Genomic DNA, 19,863 nt, shown 5'->3' with positions numbered 1-19,863 from the left:
TCAAGCAGAGCTAAGCCTTTTCCTCTCCTTCCTTAACACCAACCCTCCATAGCTCATTGGATCACTACAAATTTTGTTTTGCTTGTTTCTCGCTTATTCAGATTCTTGCTTTATTCAGTCTCATTATTCTTCTGTCATCTAAGTCCACACCACCATCCCTGACAAGCAATTAAATTCAGTCCATGCCTGAGTTATACCTGGGTTCCGCCCTATTACCCTCCTTGTGCTCTGCCCTCCCTGTCTAGCCAACGTAAAGGGGAGCAGCTGAAGTTTGGTCATTTACTTCTTTTCCTCATTTGCCAGGTGTCCTTTGGACAGTAACTCCCCAAACGCGGGAACATGATGTAGAAAAGGAGTGGGAAATCATAAATCTCTTATTGGAACTGGTGCTTGAAGACATTTCACACTCCAGGATATAAGCACAAAATTCTACCTCATCAACTTACTGTATTTTAACAACTTGTCTCCACCGTCTGGCTCAGCTCCGTTCAACCTATACCTTCTGTTATCCTTTGGTACAGTTTTCTGACTTGCAAACTTGTCCTTCCTTGCTTTTGCCTCCATCCCTTTTTCTTACTCTTTAATTCCACTATTTTGCCCCAAAGCATGGTGCTGGCTCTCCCATTGTCTTCTCTTTTGTATTCTGAGACCCCTCCCTCCCACTCAAGCTCCAGAAGAGGTCTTGCTTCTTCTCACAGCAAAGACCATGCCCTGGAGAGGAAGAGAAGGCTTAAAATGAGTTCCTCATCTACCTTAGCAAACTGGAGATTCACAATATATATGACAAGATGTGGAAAGTAGAACATATTGTCAATGGCAGACTTTACATCTGAGCCGGACAAAACAAACCAGAAGATAAGTCAAATCAAAGTCTGGAAGAATAAATGAAATCCCCAGATAATTTATTAGATTAAGACATCACATACGTATATAAATATATGCTCAGGATGAGATTCAACAGCGAGAATGGAGACACTAGAAGTGGAAAGGGTGTGACTGCTACACGTCCATGGCATGCGAGGTGCACAAAAGCAACGACTACACAAAGCTCAGTGAGTGAGTGTGTACGAGCCACTTGGGAAGGACGCAAAGCGAAGGCACAGGTGGAAGCCTTAGAAGATGTCACATTACTCCACAAAGCCCCATGTGAAACACGGCCTGATGTGTAGCTGAAGCATATTAACTGGGAACACTGTGGACAAACAATCTACGGCTGGACAAACTCCCCAGCAGCAGCTTCCTAATATAGGAGCTTAAACTTAAAAGGACACTGTCAAATGATTTCCTCTACTGTTTTAGCAGATGGGAACAATTCCCTTCCCAGTCCCAGCTACTGATTTTGTCCTTTCCTATTTGACAACCATTGATTTTTTTTTCCTAAGGCTATAAATGTTTTAATAACTTCAACTTTGTAGTGCCTCATGGCAAAATATCTTTGCTTGCACTGACTGCTAAACACTATTCCTAATGTACTGCTGATAACTAGAGCAAGAGCCAGCATTATAAATAATGATTTTTTCAGAGGGTCTGCCAGATTAATAGCTTTTGTTTCTTTGTCCACATCTCACAGACAGTTAAAATGGGCAGGTCTTTACCCATCAGACATTTCAACGACTTTAGCTCTAGAATTCTTGGCTTTGTAAATGTTTGCCTTCCCAAGTAGCTCTGACTGATGGACAGAACCTTGAGCGCGGAGCCCACAACCCTGACACTGCCCTTTTAAAAAGAACTACTACCAAAATACAGATTCAAGTCAAAAATCATCACTAGAATCGTTAATGAACAAAACGGATCATAAGGAATTCTGAAGCAGTTAAATATTGGCACCCACAAAGAACCAAAGAACAGAATGCACCCACGCAGTGTTCTCAATTGGGTACACAAAGGCACCTTTCAAGAGATATACATGTATTTGGTGCTGTTTCAAAAGGTCAGTTAGGACTTATTAGAAAAGGCAATTAAAGTTTCAGTCAAACTGGAAAAGAGAAGAGAAGCAATTGGACTGAACTCAGAGAACCGTTTCTCTATAAATGCCAAACCTTAAAAACAAAAAATATCCCCAACAAAACTAAAAACCACCAAAAACCAACCTAAAACCCTAAGATCTACGTGATGGTCATCTCTTCATGGTTTTCCAGAGTTTTCCTGCTGCTCCTTGTACATTTTTCTCTTCTTTCCTCTCCCTTTCTCTGCCCTGTTAAAGAAGCAGACTATTCAGCCTCAGGGTCAGGTCACCGAATACGTCTTTGGGGCTTTAAGCAGAAACTTGTGCCTTTGCAGGCTCAGGGAGTAGAACAAGAGGGGCATCCAACAGCAGATGGACATATTGGAAAGAACTATAATACTCCATTGACAGCCGGACAGACCAAGCAGGGCCTTTCCACAGTAGTCATTTTCTGTTCCAGTAATGCCGCTTCCCTCCTCTAAACTCCTCCGAGCAGCTTTTAAAATTCAGCTGGGATGCAAGAGAGGGATATCACCTAATTAGCGATTAAGACTGAGCCTGAATGAAATGGCTCAGAGCAACCCGAGGTTCATCCTCCCCTTCTTTCTCCTTTTGTTTCGTTGCTGCAAGAGCGCGATGCTGCCGGGGGCATGAGCCAGAAATCCCGCACTGACGGGAGGCAGCGGCGATACCCCAAGGATCGGCACAGCAACTCAACGCCATTAAGATAAGCAGGGTTGCCTAAAGAGACCGTCAGAAAAGCCGTACTGGCCCACAAAGTGGCATTTGGGAGCAAATGGCCTAGAACTTGCCCGTACTGGCTCAGTTCTGCCTTTCTCTCACTGCAATTTTACTGTGCAAAATGAGTATTTTAGCCTCATGTTTCTAGGAACACATGCCGGTGGCTACTGTTACAATAAAATATGAACACCGCATTGTGGAGAAAATGACCATTAATCCTGTAATCTGCAGTCATTTTTACCAATTCGGCACATTTCTTTAAATAACCAAGTACATGCAGTAGATGGAAGTGCATTTAAATAAACTGAAATAGATACAGCATGAATAATTAAAGCCGGCAGGGAAATGTGCATTGCGAGCCGCTAGTGGAAATAATTACTGATTTGTCTTATTTACAATGGAGCCTGGATACACTATCAAAATAGTGCAAGTTAGTGAAAATGTCTTAAGACTGTTCTTACACTACCACTACTATATATATTTCATCTTGAAAAGTACATCAAATAGGTTCTGGACCACTACAGTGTGTGGCTGTGTTCTGCTATTTCGGGGTTAGGTTACCCAGCACATAAACTCTGTCAAATACCACTGATTTAAAGAGGAATATATCTCAAACCGATGCCTAGTATATCAACCTGAAACATCATCTATTAATGTTATTAGACATTGTATAGTTGAGTTTATGATATATCCCGTAAAACCCAGCATTTTAAATATCAGCATGTTGAAGGAAAAAGTAGATCATAAAATCACTGAGAAGAAGTGCTAAAGTGCTTGTACTTTTATAATATGCCAGGTTTTAAACAGACTTGTGTAATTAGAAAATAATCTACTTTGAACGTGGCGGTTCTTGAATGTTAGGCAGTTCTTGCAAACTGCTTTAGAGCTAAAAATCGATAATGAAATACACTTCCGATATGAGGCTGGCAAAACTGTGACTTCAATCTATTAGAAAATGTTGCAGATTAAAAAAAATGCTATTTTAGATTGATTACTTGGCACATGAAAGATTTAGAAAAAAAAGTTAACGCTTTCTGATTAGTCTATCCCAACAACATTCTTGCACCATGATTACTAAATCCAAAATGAAACAGGATGCTAATTAGCTATGTTTTAGAAGAGGGAAGACAAGCAGTTGTCACTCAAATAATTTAAAAACGGTACTTTAACACAAACAAATCAGCAGTGAGAAGGTCCTAAAAATTCTACAGCAGGGCTGTAGGCCAATGAGGTGTGTCAAATGAAGAAAATCTCCTCGAGAAGCCGGCTCTCCTCCAGCTCATCTGCTCTGCTTCTGGAGCTGCGAGGGCTCTGGTACAAGGACGATGGCCTGTGGCTCACACGACGAGGTGTGTGCATTTTGTTCCTGTCATAAGATTCTCTGCAGAGGTTTCCTGGGGCAGATATCGGACTCATGGCTTCAACCAGGTCAAGAAGACAAGCTTCATACCTACAGAAACACAACAAGAAAATAGAGTTCCATTAAGCATCACACAGGCATTGAATCAGTCTTCCTGCCTTCATAACTCAGACTAGACCCAGATTTGTCTGACGGGGGCCACCAGCACAAACAGAATTCTGCTGCATGGGTTCCTATGAGGAATATCAAAAGTAGTGAAAAAGAAGTGGGCAAAGCATGGCTGCTCAGGTTATTTTAAGCTGTTTCATCAGCTTTTCCATTTGAGGTGCGTAATGTCTTAGTCACACTCCAGAGGCTGAGGACAGACCTTCAAGAGATAAGACAGCCAAATACACCGAATGGGTACAAGGCAGACCCGTATAGGTTTCAGTAAAGCATCTTAGACACATGCTGCACTTTTTTGAATAGACCTCTACACTTGATTTAGTTTCCCAGGGGTTTGAAACAGCAGGAGACTTTATTATTATTGCCACAAACTACACGTGCTTCCTGTAAATCTCTGTGCACTATATGTCTGTCCTGTGGAAGCACGAAAGGAATATAATCTAAGCAAGGCAACACCAAATCAACACTTCAGGCACCAAGAGAGAAGGTAAAGGTCCTAAACATTCCTCTGGCTGTTCTTTAAGTGTGAGTACAGATGTGGGGGAAGGTTGCAAGTCAGCCTTAGTTAGGTAGTAATGCACACTGAATAATGGCAGTTACTTCAGACAGGGACTTCCTATTAATATTCACACAAGACAAGACCTGATCTAAATACCAGCACAGGATTGATCATTACAATATATTTTCTCCTGTCCAATTTTAAATGTCTTAAACAAGACCGCTTCCAGTGATTCCCCAGGGAGGCTGTTCTCCAGTCTAAGAGATATCACTCAAAAGTTTTAGGTTAAAGTCCCCTTTGTTCCATCCTGTCTTTAGCACCAGCATGCCTGGTCATAGAATCATAGAGCAGTCAGGGTTGGAAGGGACCTTCAAAGGTCATCTAGTCCAATCCCCTGCCATGAGCAGGGACATCTGCAACTAGATCAGGTTGCTCACAGCCACGTCCAGCCTGACCTTGAATGTCTCCAGGGATGGAGCATCCACCACATTTCTTGGCAAGCTGGGCCAGTGTGTCACTGAGCTCTGTAAAAAAATGTTTCCTCATGTCTAGCCTGAATCTCCCCTCTTTTAGTTTAAAATCATTATCTCTTGTCCTATCACAACACGCCCTGCTAAAAAGTCTGTCCCCATTGCTGAAATACTTCACATATTCCATGACTTACATGCACAGAACATTATTCAAAGCATCCAATCAAAGTGCAGCTGGTTGATTTCCATAGGGTCCCTATCTTTAAAGCAGAGAGAGTTCATCCATAGTGTAAGGAAACATCTCAAGGTGTTTCCTGCTTTGAGAAAAGCTTCTGTTTTTCAGGACAGTGGGAGACTAGGAAGACTAAGCAACTAAGCCAAACAGCTGGAGTAGGTTCCTCAACTCAGACAGGGCAAAAAGTTCTTCAGTACAAATATTCACAACAGTTCATTGGTGTGAAAGATTAGCAGCAGTCAGTGCATCCACTTGTGCTGCCCAGCAGCATCATGCAGCAGCAAGCAGCACCAGGTGAAGCAATTTCCTTCCCTAAACTAGCAAAGCCATGCAAAGTATCCCTCATTAGCTGCAGGGCTGAGCGTTATGTTCCAGACATCACCAGAAAACTGACCACGACCAAGTAACTTGTAGTTACGGATGAGATACAGAAATACTTCCTCAGCTCTAAGGAGTTAACTGTGGTACTGACGGGTTAATACTGATGTTAATGGCAACCACTGTAGGTACGCTATGATTGCTTGGAAACATCCGCTCTACTATTTCCTGCAATCTTTATCATTTCTTCCAGTCTGACAGTTCCCATAGTTTCTAACACAGTCCAACTTGACATTAGTATCTCGCAGGGCTCTCTCCTCTATTTGGCTATCTATAGATTGTTTTATTTTCCTTTCAATGTCTAGCCTGCATTCCCACCCAATCAGAAACCCATTTTTCAAATTTCTTTTTCACATTTTAAGCTTGCCTACATGTCTTTCTATTATCTGTCTGTTTAAATCACCCCTAACAGCCAAAAATGACTGACTAAAAATGAAAAAATACAGCTTCAGTGTTGTCTCAATTGGATCATGTAAGTGGCTAAACCCCAACCAAAATTTCACAAGGACATGGGGGTTTTGGGTAGGCAAATAAGAGCATTTTAAAGGGGTCTGTTGTTTATATTAGCACTGAGAAAGTACCCTCCAAAAACTGAGGCTCCTTAAAGACATCTCCAATGTAAAACTGAATAAGCTGCTGACAGTGAGAACTGGCACATAGCTATATTAGACTTTTCATTTAGAGAAAGTTTTGGACTAGACTCTATAGAGATATACACAGATGCTTTGAACCCCAAAGAAAACCAGTTCACACATACACTGGTTTCATTAGCCACACCTAAAATTTCTCTTTAGATTAATCTACTCCAGCATACAAATGCTTATCTCCTCTGACTGTAGTGCTATCATAAAATTTCAATTTCTCCAGCAGCCACATTCAATCACAGATTAGGTAGGGGAAACCAAACCAGCCAGTGCATTTATAGCAAACGTGCAGGCCCTAGATTTCAGCAGTACCTTCAAGTTCATTTCTTCTGCAAGTTTATCTAAGTTATACAGCATTTCTGCTATCAGGAAGGCTAAATGATTTGGCAGATTACAAGCGCAGCAAATAGCAAAGATTATGTAAAAGACCAGGTGTTGTACATCAGTCTATTTGACACCACAGTTATATATGCAATAAATTGAATGAACTCTGCTAACAGAACGCTATCTGATAAAGAGAATGTTCCTTGCAGGTATTTAGTGTTTAATCCCATGATAATAGTTTGCCCTGGTGTGTCTAGGCAACATCAGACAGCATCTAGCTGGAGGCAACAGAGTAGACTTAGAATGGTTCGAAGCTCACACAGACAATTTTCTCACCATTTATTTATACCCAAATATTTAAAGAGACACAGTCAGAATGCTCAGTTCCTGAAATGTAACTTTATCTAAAACCAGGATATCAATTCCTTGCATGGTCTGAATAAATGCATAAGTAAAACCAGGCTTCATTATTATTATTATTATTATTAATAATAATAATAATACACTTAAGTTAAAGTGAAGTTCAAGCTGCAGGATCTGGCACCCAAGAGTCAGAATATTTCAAACAGGAAAACTGATCCTGCAAACGTTGCTGGTGAATACTGAATGCTCTTTTAATGGAAATTAACAGACAGGAGTGCCCTCGTACTGTTCATGCTTCCCAAGGAGAAAAAAATTCCCAAACATTCTGTAAAAGTACCAGCACTGTACATTAAGCCACATACAGAAATTCCTCATATATAGGTATTCAACCAAGCAACTAAACGTTCCATCAGTACTAGATGCTTGCACACATTTTCCTGGATGGGTTTTTCCCTCTCAAGAGAAGGAAAATGAGGTGGGCAACTGTCCCTTTAAGGATGGTGATAGTTCAGTCCATCTTCACCTTTTTGGTACATTTGCCAGTGTGCTGAAAAGTCAATGAGCACCTCCGCAACAGACTGGAAAACAATCAGTTTTCTAAGCCTGGTTTTGACACTTTTCACATGTTTATTTTTTCATCTAAATGTCATAAGCCTGAAAATCTCCATGTTTGATCATGGGAGAAGAAAATCTGTAAAGTCTGCAGGTTTGGATTAGAAGTCTAACCATTTAGATGGCTAAAGTTTGGCAAAAGAAATCTTATCATAAAATCTTCAAAAATTCCATCAGGAGAGGGAACACAAAGAATTAGTGTGCAAAGCCTGAGGAAGGCAGAACTGTGCATAAGCGTTAAGCTTGGAAGCTCTTCTTTCAATAAGGGAATTTTGCCTTTGCTTTTAATGTAAAAGGTAAAACTCCAAATATGGCTCAGAGAGCAGCATGGAGGTGCCCAAACTAACTGAGAGGCAGGTACCACAGGGATCAAACCAGTGCAGCTGGGTCAGTGCAGAACTGTGGCCTGGGCGGCTAAATCTGTTTAGTCTCTTTACCAATGATCTGGATGAGGGGATCGAGTGTACCCTTAGTAAGTTTGCAGATGACACCAAATTGTGTGGCAGCGATGATCTGCTGAAGGGTAGTAAGGCCATACAGAGGGATTTGGACCATCTGGATCATTGGGCTGAGATCAATTGTATGAGGTTCGACAAGGCCAAGTGCCAGGTCCCGCACTTGGGTCACAACAACCCCAGGCAGCGCTACAGGCTCGGGGAAGAGTGGCTGGAAAGTGCCTGGGGGAAAAGGACCTGGGGGTGTTGGTGACAGCAGCTGAACATGAGACAGCGTGTGCCCAGGTGGCCAAAAATGGCCAACAGCATCCTTGCTTGTATCAGGAATAGTGTGGCCAGCAGGACTAGAGAAGTGATCAACCCCACTGGTGAGGCCCCACCTTGGATTCTGTGTTCAGTTTTGGGCCCCTCACTACAAGAAAGACATTGAGGTGTTGGAGAGAGTTCAGAGAAGGGCAACGAAGCTGGTGAAGGGTCTGGAGCACAAGTGTGATGAGGAGCAGCTGAGGGAACTGGGGCTGTTCATCCTGGGGAAAAGGAGGCTGAGAGGGAGACCTTATCACTGTCTGTAACTACCTGAAAGGAGGTTGTAGCATGGAGGGGGTTGGTGTCTTCTCCCAAGTAACAAGTGATGGGATGAGAGGAAATGGCCTCCAATTGCACCAGGGGAGGTTTAGATTGGATATTAGGAAAAGCTTCTTCCCAGAAAGGGTTGTCAGGCACTGGAACAGGCTGCCCAGGGAAGTGGTGGAGTCACCATCCCTGAAGGTGTTTAAAAGGTGTTTAGACGAGGTTCTTAGGGGACATGGTTTAGTGCCGGAGTTAGGTTATGGTTGGACTCAGTGATCCTGAGGGTCTCTTCCAACAGAAATGATTCTATGATTCTGAAATGTGACCTGGTCAGGCACTGCACGGTGCTGTGACCACACTCCTTCAGTCTCCCCCGTACAATTAACACAAGTTGCTGGAAATTTGACTCCTCAGCCCCTGCAGTGATTTTGGAAATTTCGTTAGAAACTTTCAGTGCTGGCTCCTAACTAAATAAGTATCTAGTAGAGTTTATAAACTCTTCATGTAGAAGAGTTTTGCAGTCCATCACTAAGGTAACAGAAAACATCATAAAGCATTATGATTCCGAACAGCTCATTAAATGTTCACATTTTAAAGAGGAAAACAGCACAAAAATAAACACAGGTTGGCACAGAGCCAAATCCTCCCTTCCACTTGTATTTCTGCTTCACTGGCTGTGCAGCAGGAATATAACTCTCTGAACATTTACAGGTGCATCTTACTTTGCACTGTGTTTCCAAATTGAATGAGAAGGAAGGTTCTTGAATTTTTATGACAAACACAGAAATGTGGCTGTTGCTCTGGGAACCATAAGACCACTTATTCCCAGGATGGTTGCTGAGAAATCACCTGAAACCACTTGGTATTCTGTCTAACAAAACCTGCTGGGCAATCAGAGTTCAGACAGCCCCACAATGTATAGTACCTAAGAAATGGTCAGATTATGCCAAAGGGATGGAGAATTCATTACTGATCAGGATATTAGAGAGAACGGTGCTCTTGAAGGTAACCACAGAGCATCCCTGCATCAACTGGCTGAACAGTGATGTTTATTTATTTATTTAGACATTTGGGATATGTCACTGGATTTTTAGTGTTTGTCTATTTCCCTTTGCTGGTAAAATATATTTCTTAGAAGCTGTTCCATTTTTAAACTACACTATTGTGTTTTCATATTGTGCAGTCCCATTTAAGTAATAATATCATTTGTTCCTTCCTGAAAAAACAGCACAACTCCAAACAAGTTTGATATTTGGAGGAACAGGAATTTCCCCATAAGGCAAAATAACTAAACATATTAGAGTCATAAATACTCTGGCAGTAAGATATATGTATATTTATTTAAAACAGCAGTGTCAGATATTATTTGATCAGTATGTTCAGAGATATCTTTTCATTCACAGTCTCTGAAAATTTATTCTTCAACCATAAACGTGTACAAAACACATAGAACGTCTCTTCTGCAAGGTGATGGCATTTCAACAAAGCATACCCACAATATGGATTTGGAGATTAGTAGCTGTATAGGCTTACTTTATTTAACTGTATATACCAGAGGAAATAAAAAGGTTTATTTTTATACTACTGCTTATATTTTCAACATAAAGTTCAAAGTGATTTACTAATGTTACATGAATTGCCTTTGAATTACGGTACAGTATTGTGCCTAAGTACAAAGCCTAACACTACTTTGTATTCATAAAACACCGCTTGCCTTCAAGCACTTTACAAATGCTAAATACGGCTAAAAACACATTCAAGAGGTAAGGAACAGGCCCATTTTACCGAAAAGGAAACTGAGCTTATTATTATTATAAAGCAAATACCAAATCCCTATTTGAGTAGAACAAACAGGGCAAACAGAAGCAGAGAAAAAAACAGATACAGATAAGAAGTGGACTCAGCAGTCAAACTACCCCAAACTTGAAGACACCACACTAGTGGTACACCTGGAGGTTACCTGGAAGAACTGGCTGTGACAACTGATCATCCACCCCCAAGTTAACCCAGGCTCTATAGATGAAGGGCAGAACTCTACCCAAATTAAAGAGTCTTAGTCACTTTTTTGCCATCTTTACTCCTGCATTCGCAATCATTGCATTAGGGATGCTCCAGGTGTGTGCCTGATGTGTCCTTTCAAGATCCATGTACCAATCTGTTGCACACAAACTTGCCTAATTTCTTTTTCAACCTGCCGCTTCCACAATGTCCAGTGACAGCAAGCTCAGGAAGCTCATTGCTATTGAAAAACACACTTCCATCTGTTTTAATCTGAAATCCTGCTAGTGTCACCAAGTGCTTTTTAAGGATTGACTGCCGTTAGTCTCTCACCTGGTGGGATCTGGTGAACAACAGGTCCACTCTCAATCTACCACCTTCACAACTTTGCAAATCCTGTTCATTTTCTTATTTGGTCTTTTCCTACCCAAAGTCATAGCTTTTTCTTGTCTCATTCTATGGCTGCTGTTTCATCCCCTTGATCATTTAAAATTGTCCTGTGCATCTTTTCAAGATTCCACTATGTCTCTGTTGAGACTAAAAGTACACATAGGAATCAAAATGTGGGTACACCAAGGTTTGTGCATCCACAAGCTTTTGTGAAGACCTGGGGAGCTTTTGACTTCACAAATTGTCACCACCTCTCTGAGTTCAGTATCATGTAGGCATGGTGTTGATGACTCTTCCCTAGGTAAATTACCTTTTTGTCCACTCATTTTTGATGCATTTTTGGAGTTTCTTGCTATTGACATGCCATTTGACTATCTGAAAGAACTTGGTATCATCCACAAATTTATTAGGTCACCCAGGAGATTTTGCTGTCCACTTCTAGCTCCAGGTCACTGGTGAATAACCAGCCCAGTGGGTTCCTAGAGGACCCCAATGATGATTCTTCTCAAAAGAACATTGTGAAAAGCAAACACTTGTGAAAAACAACTATTAAGTCCCTTTGTCTGCTATCATTTAATCAGTAGTAAATTCACAGAAGGACTTTTCCTCCAGTCCTGCAGAAACTTAATTTGTTTATCAATGTTTGGTGTGGAATCTTGGCAAAGGCCTTTTGAAAATCCAAATGCATTATGTACGCTGGATCCTTTGTGTCACCAGATTTCTGGGTTCAGAATCCCTAAGTCTGAAATGAAGTCTCAGATTCTCTCTTTTCTCCTTCCCAGCTCTATGAGTATAACCCAGGTTTTAACCAACATGCTATTACACCCAGCAACCCTGAGATGAATATGTGAATGAACACTAGAGACTGGTTGGATAGAGAATGAAAGCTGAGAAAGAGAAGCTGACTTTGCAGCCATTCCCTGAAAGGCCACGAGTTGGGATAGGGGACCTTGCCTTTCATATGTGTACTGTGTCTTCGGTGACCAAAACCCACCCTTTGGGAATATTCCCATGTACTGACTCTGCAGATGGTGAAACCAAGAAAAGACAGAAGATAAGTGCAATTCTTGAGGCAGAAACATCAAGAGAATGAACAAGATTAAATCAAGAATCAGACACAAACAGACTGTGCCAGTTAGCCTGAGATTCACATTTTACTTTCATGCAGGTTGGGACTCAGAGCAGACATTTCACTGTGGGATACAGGAGGAGGCAAAATCAACAGAGATATATATGTATTTAAACCAACTCCAGGTTGGGATGTATTTCTTGACTGTAACAGGTCTGTATTTTCCAAAGGCATCTCAAAGTTTCTTAATTCTTAAAGAAAAAGATCAGACTGCAGAATATTTCAAGGCAATTAAAAAAAGATCTGAGACTTTTATTTAAAATACATCACACAATGTAAAACAGAATATATTTACACAGTGTCCTCAGCAAGAGCCTCCCGGAGTGCTGTAAAACCCACACCCACATAATAGAGAGCTTACAGTATCAGAGACTTTTAGAGAACTCTCCAAGGCAGTATTCACAGAAACATAACCTAGAGAAGGAAAAGACTTATATCATCCAGCCATCTCCCTGCTGAGAGAGAACCGTTCCCTACAGTGTGCTTCCTCACGTTTGCTGCTTACAATCAGCCTCTCGCTATCCTCCTTTGGAAGACATTCCACAGCCAAACATATCTCATGCTATCATTACCATTATTACTTATTTATAGACTATGGTATAGCCTAAAGGGCTTGATCAGGATCGGAGGACCTGCTCTACAACCACTTGTAAAAGCGATCCTTTCTCCAAAAGAACGCATGGTCTAAATAGACAAGTCAAAGTCCAGAAGGAAAGGTATAATGCAGAAGATCAGAACAGCATGAAAAGCACCACAAACGTTCCATGAATTTTTTGCTTCCAAGTTTGGTAGGAGGAAAATGTATGTGTTGCAAACAAAAACATGTTCCTGATAGTCAGGTAGAGATATACAGAAAGGATTTTCTTCCTCACAGCTTCACACTATTAGTTATAGCTAAAGATCTGGCACAGTACTGAGAAATCCATCTCCTTTTTTAGTGCAAATGCTCCTTAAGTATTGGAACTATATTACATTTCTCGCTTCTGCTCCAGTCTCAGTCAACATTTATCTGAGCCACATGTATTTTAATCTTCTCTCATAAATCAATACCTCTAGCACAGCAACAGATTTTGCCACTCTCCCTCTGCTCTTTGACAATAACTTCATAGCAAGTGATCACCCCAAAATTAGCACCATATTCCACTGGTCGGGTTGCACAGAAACAGAGGGGAGATGAGCTCCCTCCAGCACTCACACAACACCTGTCTGTGCGGACTCGGGTCATTTTGCTGCTGCTTCCTTGCTCCGCAGGTCCCTCTCTCGTGCGTACGTATCGGCACACCGCGCTGCAACACACGCCTGTCTGCAGCGCCAACCAACACAGTGCCTCCTCTTGTAGAGTTGCTAACAACTACCACCAAATCTTGTTGAAAACAGAATCAGAGATTACAGCCTTTGCACAGGAGAATTTGGGGAGAAGCGGCCGAATTGAGTAACATCATCACACCTTTGCTAACCAAAATGAGACATGCTTGGCAGTGTTACGGGACAACCCTCCCTCCCCGGTGGGATGAAACGCAGTATAGAGCAAAGAGGACTTGGTCTTGAAAGGGGCTGAACGCTGCTGGTTTACCCCCAGCCTTTTGCACAGCAGGCAGAGCCAGTGCACTGGACACTCGATCCAGCAACAGCATCTCAAAAAGCTTGTGCCCTAAGGCAGGGCTGATAAGAGATTATTCTTCCCCATTTTTCACCCTGGCTTCACATACAATAGTGTCCAACCATTTGTCATAACCGAAATAAGAGTTACTGCTGCTTTTATTCCTCCTTGCTACACAAACAGGACATTTTCACTTGACCAGTAGTCAGAGACCAACACCTGCTTTCCTCACCTTTTCGCACACCCATCCCAATGCTCCCAGCGCTCAGTTACCCAACCTCTTTGCTTCTGGTAACTCAGACTTTTCTATTATTTCCTCATCGGACTTTCACTCAGCCCCTGCTGCCACGTTACCAACCTGTCAAATGCAACTGAAAGGGCTTCTTTATTGTTTTTATCTCTGTGTGCTTTTAGTAGCTAAAAAAATAACAACAAAAAAAACCCGCAGATCGTTTCTTGTAAGGCATGGCTGCAGGCAGCTGAATTGGCATAACTGAGGTTGTAATAATTCTGGAAGGGGGCGGGTGAACAAAGACACGAGTGCTGGGAAGTAAAGAAACCTTTTAAATCAGATCTGCCATTGACAGAAGAATAATTTAGAATGAAGTTTTAGTACAAAAAGGAAGAAATTACAGAACCACGGAACTACCGTGGAGTTTAACAACCACCTCTGCAATCACTCTGTTTGTATTGTCCTTCTCTCCCCTTTCACGCACCCGTTTCTGTCTCATCAAGTCTGAAAGCTCTTCAGATCAGAAAATGAACCTCCGTATATGTACAGCACCTGAGGCCCTGATTCTGCTGTGATATTACATAATAACTTTGCACTTCTGAGCATGCTTAGCTTTTATTCCCTTTAAGCACTCTGTTATCACAGCATATCTTCAGCAAGATCTTCACCCTTTATTGTTCTGGGCCAAAACTAAGCTGTCATCATCTTTTCTGCCATACCTCATCCCCCTACTCCTCCTGCCTTAACAGCTTCTCATTTTTTTGCTCTTACAAGTTTGTCCCCAAGCATCTTTCCCCTCAAAGCAAACTCTAATTCAGCAAATCATCTTTAAAATTGTGCTTTTATAATGTACTAAAGCCTCTGACAATGGGTTGCATATGTAAATCAAAGTGCAACTCTGCACCTCCTCTCTGACAGTCTCAGTGTTGCCCCTTAGTTTTATTCCTTTTTCACATTTCATCTCCATTTTTCCTACTGTACTTGCGGCAAAGCTGGGACTACCTTACACCCTGTGCGCTGCCTAGAACTTCGTGGGTACTAAATAATTCCAAAACAATTTTAAGGGGCATGGATGAGGGGAGAAAAAAACTACCACATACAGCTTGCAAAGTCCATCCTCATCTACACAGATTAGCAATCCGTCTTTTTTCACAAGCTCAGTCCAAATTCCCAGCCTGCCTGATAATAAGTCAACTTTTCGCTTCAGTTGTGGAGTCACTGGGAGATCTGCATAGTTTTAGGTCAAGCACTTATAACCATTTTATGATTCTAAAGTTTCGTACCTTGTCATTTAGTTACTGAACTGTGAGCTTTCATTGACTTTCTAACCATTGTGGCAAGAACTGCTACTAGCTGTGCAAGATTTAAAACCTCATCGAGCAGAGGAGCAAAATCGGACTGCAGTAGTTTTAAGTATATATTGGGGTAGAATCGTGACCCTATGGAAGCCAATGGGAGTTCTGCCACTGGCTCTGGGTTTCTTCCCTGCCTGTTGCCATTTGTTTTGTCAGGGTGAATAGGTACTGCAAGCTCTCTTATATTACACCATGGGAATGAGATGCCTCAGTGTATGCTTGGAAATTATTTATTTTACCTTTTTCTTTCCTTCTACCCTGGTGAAATATTTTACATGCAGTCAATAGCTACACCTAAACACCAGCTTTTCCCGTAGATCTGTATGATCCTTCCTCTCCTGCTTGTCAGCTTAATTTCTGCTGCTGTGGCATGGAGTGTTTAATAGCAAAATCCAGCACTCAGATTCTTCTGTTTCTTAATTATCTCTGCCCTGTCAGCTGTATCAGTGGAAACAAGTTACCATTAGACAATTCAGATACCAGTAAACACCAAGTTGTGATAATATAGAGTCCTGTATTACTGTCATTATGGAAAAAGCTGTTTCAGGGAGGTTTGAAAAAATTAAATAAGCCCAGGACTTCCAAATGGCCAAAAACCTAAAGATATCTTAATTATTCTTCAATATCTTAATCATTCTGTAGAATTACGATCTTGTGTAACGGCCATTGTAAATGAAAGGTTTGCCGCTCTGCACAGTTGCCGCTTCCTTCTAATTGCGAATTAAAGCATAATTTGTCATGGCTCTATGCCAAAATGACTCGAAAAATTTACAGACACTAACTCTGGTTGAAATAGGGGGGAAAAAGCAGTTAGATTTCTTTAAGTAATAGAAAATCACTCACCAAGTTGTACTTTAAAACAAAACACTAGAGCTTTAAGTTGACAAACTGACTTGAATTAAATCACACAAGAAAGTGCTTGCACTGTAAATCTTACAGGGCAAAAGTGATGGTAGGTTATCATTCTGTTTATTAGCATGCACTTTGGAGAGTTCAGGGCAAGTATGGATACGCATTCATTCCGTTTTATGCCGCACATTACTGAAAACACATTCTCCATAAATAATTCATAAACGCATTGTCTGAAAATTCAGATTCCAAAAATACACCACAGTTTTCAACTTTATGGTTGCTTGGTCTTCAAAACAGAAATAGACAATTGGATGGATGGACTTGGCAAACCTGATAAGAACCCATCAGTCAGAATTACACTCCAGGGGTAAACGCGAACACCTTCCCGCTCCTGATCCCTGGAACAGCAAGGCCATGGCAATAGCCCCTGTGCCTGTGCTAGCAATCCCTTGGCAGGGAACAGGGAGAAAAAGAGAAAGAGCACAAGTGACCTTAAAAACAACTTTTATTAGAAAAAGCAATGCCTTGCTGTTCTCTGTTCATGAGCTGGGTGTGTAGCAGGAGAGATGGGAGAGAAAAGGATGTCTCACAGTATGGTGTGCTGGGGAGCTACTGGGGCTGAAAATATCTAGAGATCCAGAGGAATTTAAATTTTAACTACAGTGATAGTTAAAAGACAGAGTGGACATACTGTGCCTTGCAAAAAGCCCAGAGTGCATCACAAACATGAGCTCTGCTTATTGCTCTTAGCTTCTAATTGGCATCACTTCATTAATGCTAATGACATAGTAACTGACATCATTTACGCCAGTTATGGTAGCGTAAGAGAGGTGAATAAGACCTTGCAATTCATCTAAAGTCTAATTTCTGCAGGGAGCAGTGACCACAATGCCCAGTGAAGAAACTGAAGTATGCTTCATAGGCTAGAGCGCTTAAGCTTTATATGCCTTGTGATTCTGTATCTTTCTGACATTATATATGTAGTTTATGCTCAGTTGCTTCTTTGTCCTTCAAAATGTACTCAGAAGCCTCACATCAGATAGCAACTGCTTTTCAGCCAGATTTGCATTCACTCGCTCTGTTCTACTCGCCTCCCAGACAGAGGCACACATAGTTTCGGATACATTATCTAGTGAAACCCTTGGTACGTAGCCTTAAGAGAACCGTCCACCATCTCTCTACTCACCAGCTCTTTATTTGAATTTTGCCTCCATTTTGCCTGAGAGAAAATGTTGCAACTGAGCTCAAATAAGTGTCATCCCAAGCTACTGATTGCTTGGGTGCAGACCATACGTGATCAAACAACGCTACCATAAAAACCATATTCCAGTATCCAATTCCTGTAAAACTTTCCATTCGGCCTTCGGTATGGAAGGGTTGGGACTTTCTGCCGCTCCATTCATCTCCAGGTGTGCTGAACTCTCCGGGGTAATCTTTAAATCAGCTGAGATTTCATACATCAAAGATGAGGATACATAATTCAGAGGAAGCCACTGAGATAAAACAGTAGCTGTGAGAAATGCGGCGTGCTGGCGGTGCCTGGTTTAGCATGTCAAAGAGGGGCAACTGCTGGCCAGGAGACGCAGGCAGACGGCACAGGAGCACGTTGTGTGGCAAAGCAGGTTGTGTCATCCTGAGCTTCACCGGGACACAGGCACTGAACACTGCACAAGTACCAAGTGAGAAGGCTATCCACGGGAAAAAAACAGCGGTAAAGAACAGAGTACGAGGCGCTCAGGCCTGCTGTCCCTCGGCTGTAGTCATCGCACACTAACAACCTCTTTCAAAAACTTTATGCAGGTGGTAGCTGTCCCACTGAGATAAATTACCTACTTTCGATTGCTGAACAGATGGGCAGGGAAGAGAAATTTTAGTTTGTTCATTCCCAGCAGTAACTAGCAAAGATGATCTCGGGCTCTGCAGAATTACTTTTCGATAACCATACACCTGCAGATAGTCCACGTTTCTGTCAGAAACTACATAAGGTCGTTGATACGCTACAAAATAAGGCAGGACATTTAATGGCTCAAGGGACTGATGATATGTCATTCCCATATTCTTCTGTATATATTCTAGGATGAGAGGGGACAGAAAGTGTACAGAGAGGGACCTCAACAGGCAGGAGAAATGGTCCCAACAAGAATTTCACAACACCAAACAACAGGAGATGTGAAATCCCGCACTTAGGGGGGAAAAAACCCCAGGTACCAGTACACACCAGGGTTGACAGAGTGGAAAAGCAGCTTTGCAGAGGAGGACATGGACACTTTGCTGTCCTGACAAACAAAAATTGAACATAAGCCAGCAAAGGCCATCACTGTCAGTAGGTCGAGGAAGGTGGCTCTTCCTCTCAACTCAGCCCCGGTAGGAAACAGCTGGAGTGCTGCATCATCCAGTGTGGGACTCTCCAGTACAAGAGAGATACGGACACACTAGAGCAAGTCCAGTGAAGGAAGATGAAGATGACTAAGGAACTGGAGTATCTGACATATGAGGAATGTCTGAGAGAGGTGGGACTGTAAGTAAAGGCAGCTCATGGCAACCTTACCAATGTGTACAGATACTTGATTAGGGGAGGAAAGAAGACAAAGTCAGGCTCTTCTTGGATGTGCCCACTGAAAGAACAAGAGGTAATCGGCACAAATTGAAATATGAGAAATCCCATTCAAACGGAAGGGAAAAAAGCTTCCTTACCATGTAGGCAGTTGAACACTGGCACAGGTTGCCCAGAGAGGTTGTGAAGTCTTCGTCCTTGGAGATACTCAAAACCTGATGGATGCGGTCCTGAGTAGCCTGCTCTAGCTGACCCTGCTCAAAGCAGGAGCTCGGAGTAGATGATGTCCAGAAGTGCTCTCAAGCTCAGCTCTTCTGTGACTTTGTAGTGGGGTATTTCTCTTCATAAACATATTAAACTTCATGGACAGCACGTGATAAAAGGGCAAGAAGTGACTAGTAAGGACCTGACTGACTTACTCACACAGTACAAGCGTGATGGAACCAGGGAAACTTAAAATACAAGTGCCAGCAAACCAGGAAGCCCCATAAATGAATCCAAACTTTAACCAAGGGCTTCTGCCCAGGATGGTTTACAACTCATTAAAACCAGATTGGATGTATGGGAAACCTAAGGGTTTTCTCTCGCTTCCACAAATACTTCATCAAATCACTAGCAAACATTATAGTGTAGCACACAACCCCACACACACCTTTTCTTTTTGAATAAGGTCATATTCACACTTTAAGAAGCTTAGTAAAAACATTTTTAGTATCCTAAGTTTAAGCTTGCAAATATTTTTCTGGCAGAAATCCCCAGTTAACTTTACAGGAAGACCTCTAAAAGGAAACAGAACTCTTATTAAAAAAAAATAAAAAAACAGACTACAAAATGAATGTGACCCAGGGACTTACCCTTCTATGCAACAACACAAGCAGAGTGCACAGAGACAGTGAAGTCCGCAGGGCGTGAAATTAAAATTTTCACACAGATACAATGAAGTAATGATACAATGTTACAACCTTGGCACAAAAATCTTCTGGTTTGAGTAA

The 19,863-nt window shown here is 41.8% G+C and overlaps 1 protein-coding gene across 1 annotated transcript in view; it reads right to left on the bottom strand.

Moving 5' to 3' along the window:
* Nucleotides 1-865: 865 nt before the first annotated feature.
* The window catches only part of KIAA1328, a 178,511-nt gene continuing 159,513 nt past the window's right edge, over nt 866-19,863 (bottom strand). Inside the window, exon 11 of the mRNA XM_082075412.1 lies at nt 866-4,136. Coding sequence (XP_081931538.1) covers nt 3,923-4,136 — 214 coding nt within the window. The 3' untranslated portion in view covers nt 866-3,922. The remainder of the gene's footprint in view (nt 4,137-19,863) is intronic.

Source organism: Streptopelia decaocto (assembly GCF_964273445.1).
Source record: "Streptopelia decaocto genome assembly, chromosome: Z".
NCBI lineage: Eukaryota > Metazoa > Chordata > Aves > Columbiformes > Columbidae > Streptopelia > Streptopelia decaocto.
The sequence above is the reverse complement of the archived record's forward strand: the minus strand, read 5'-3'. Positions and strand labels throughout refer to the sequence as shown.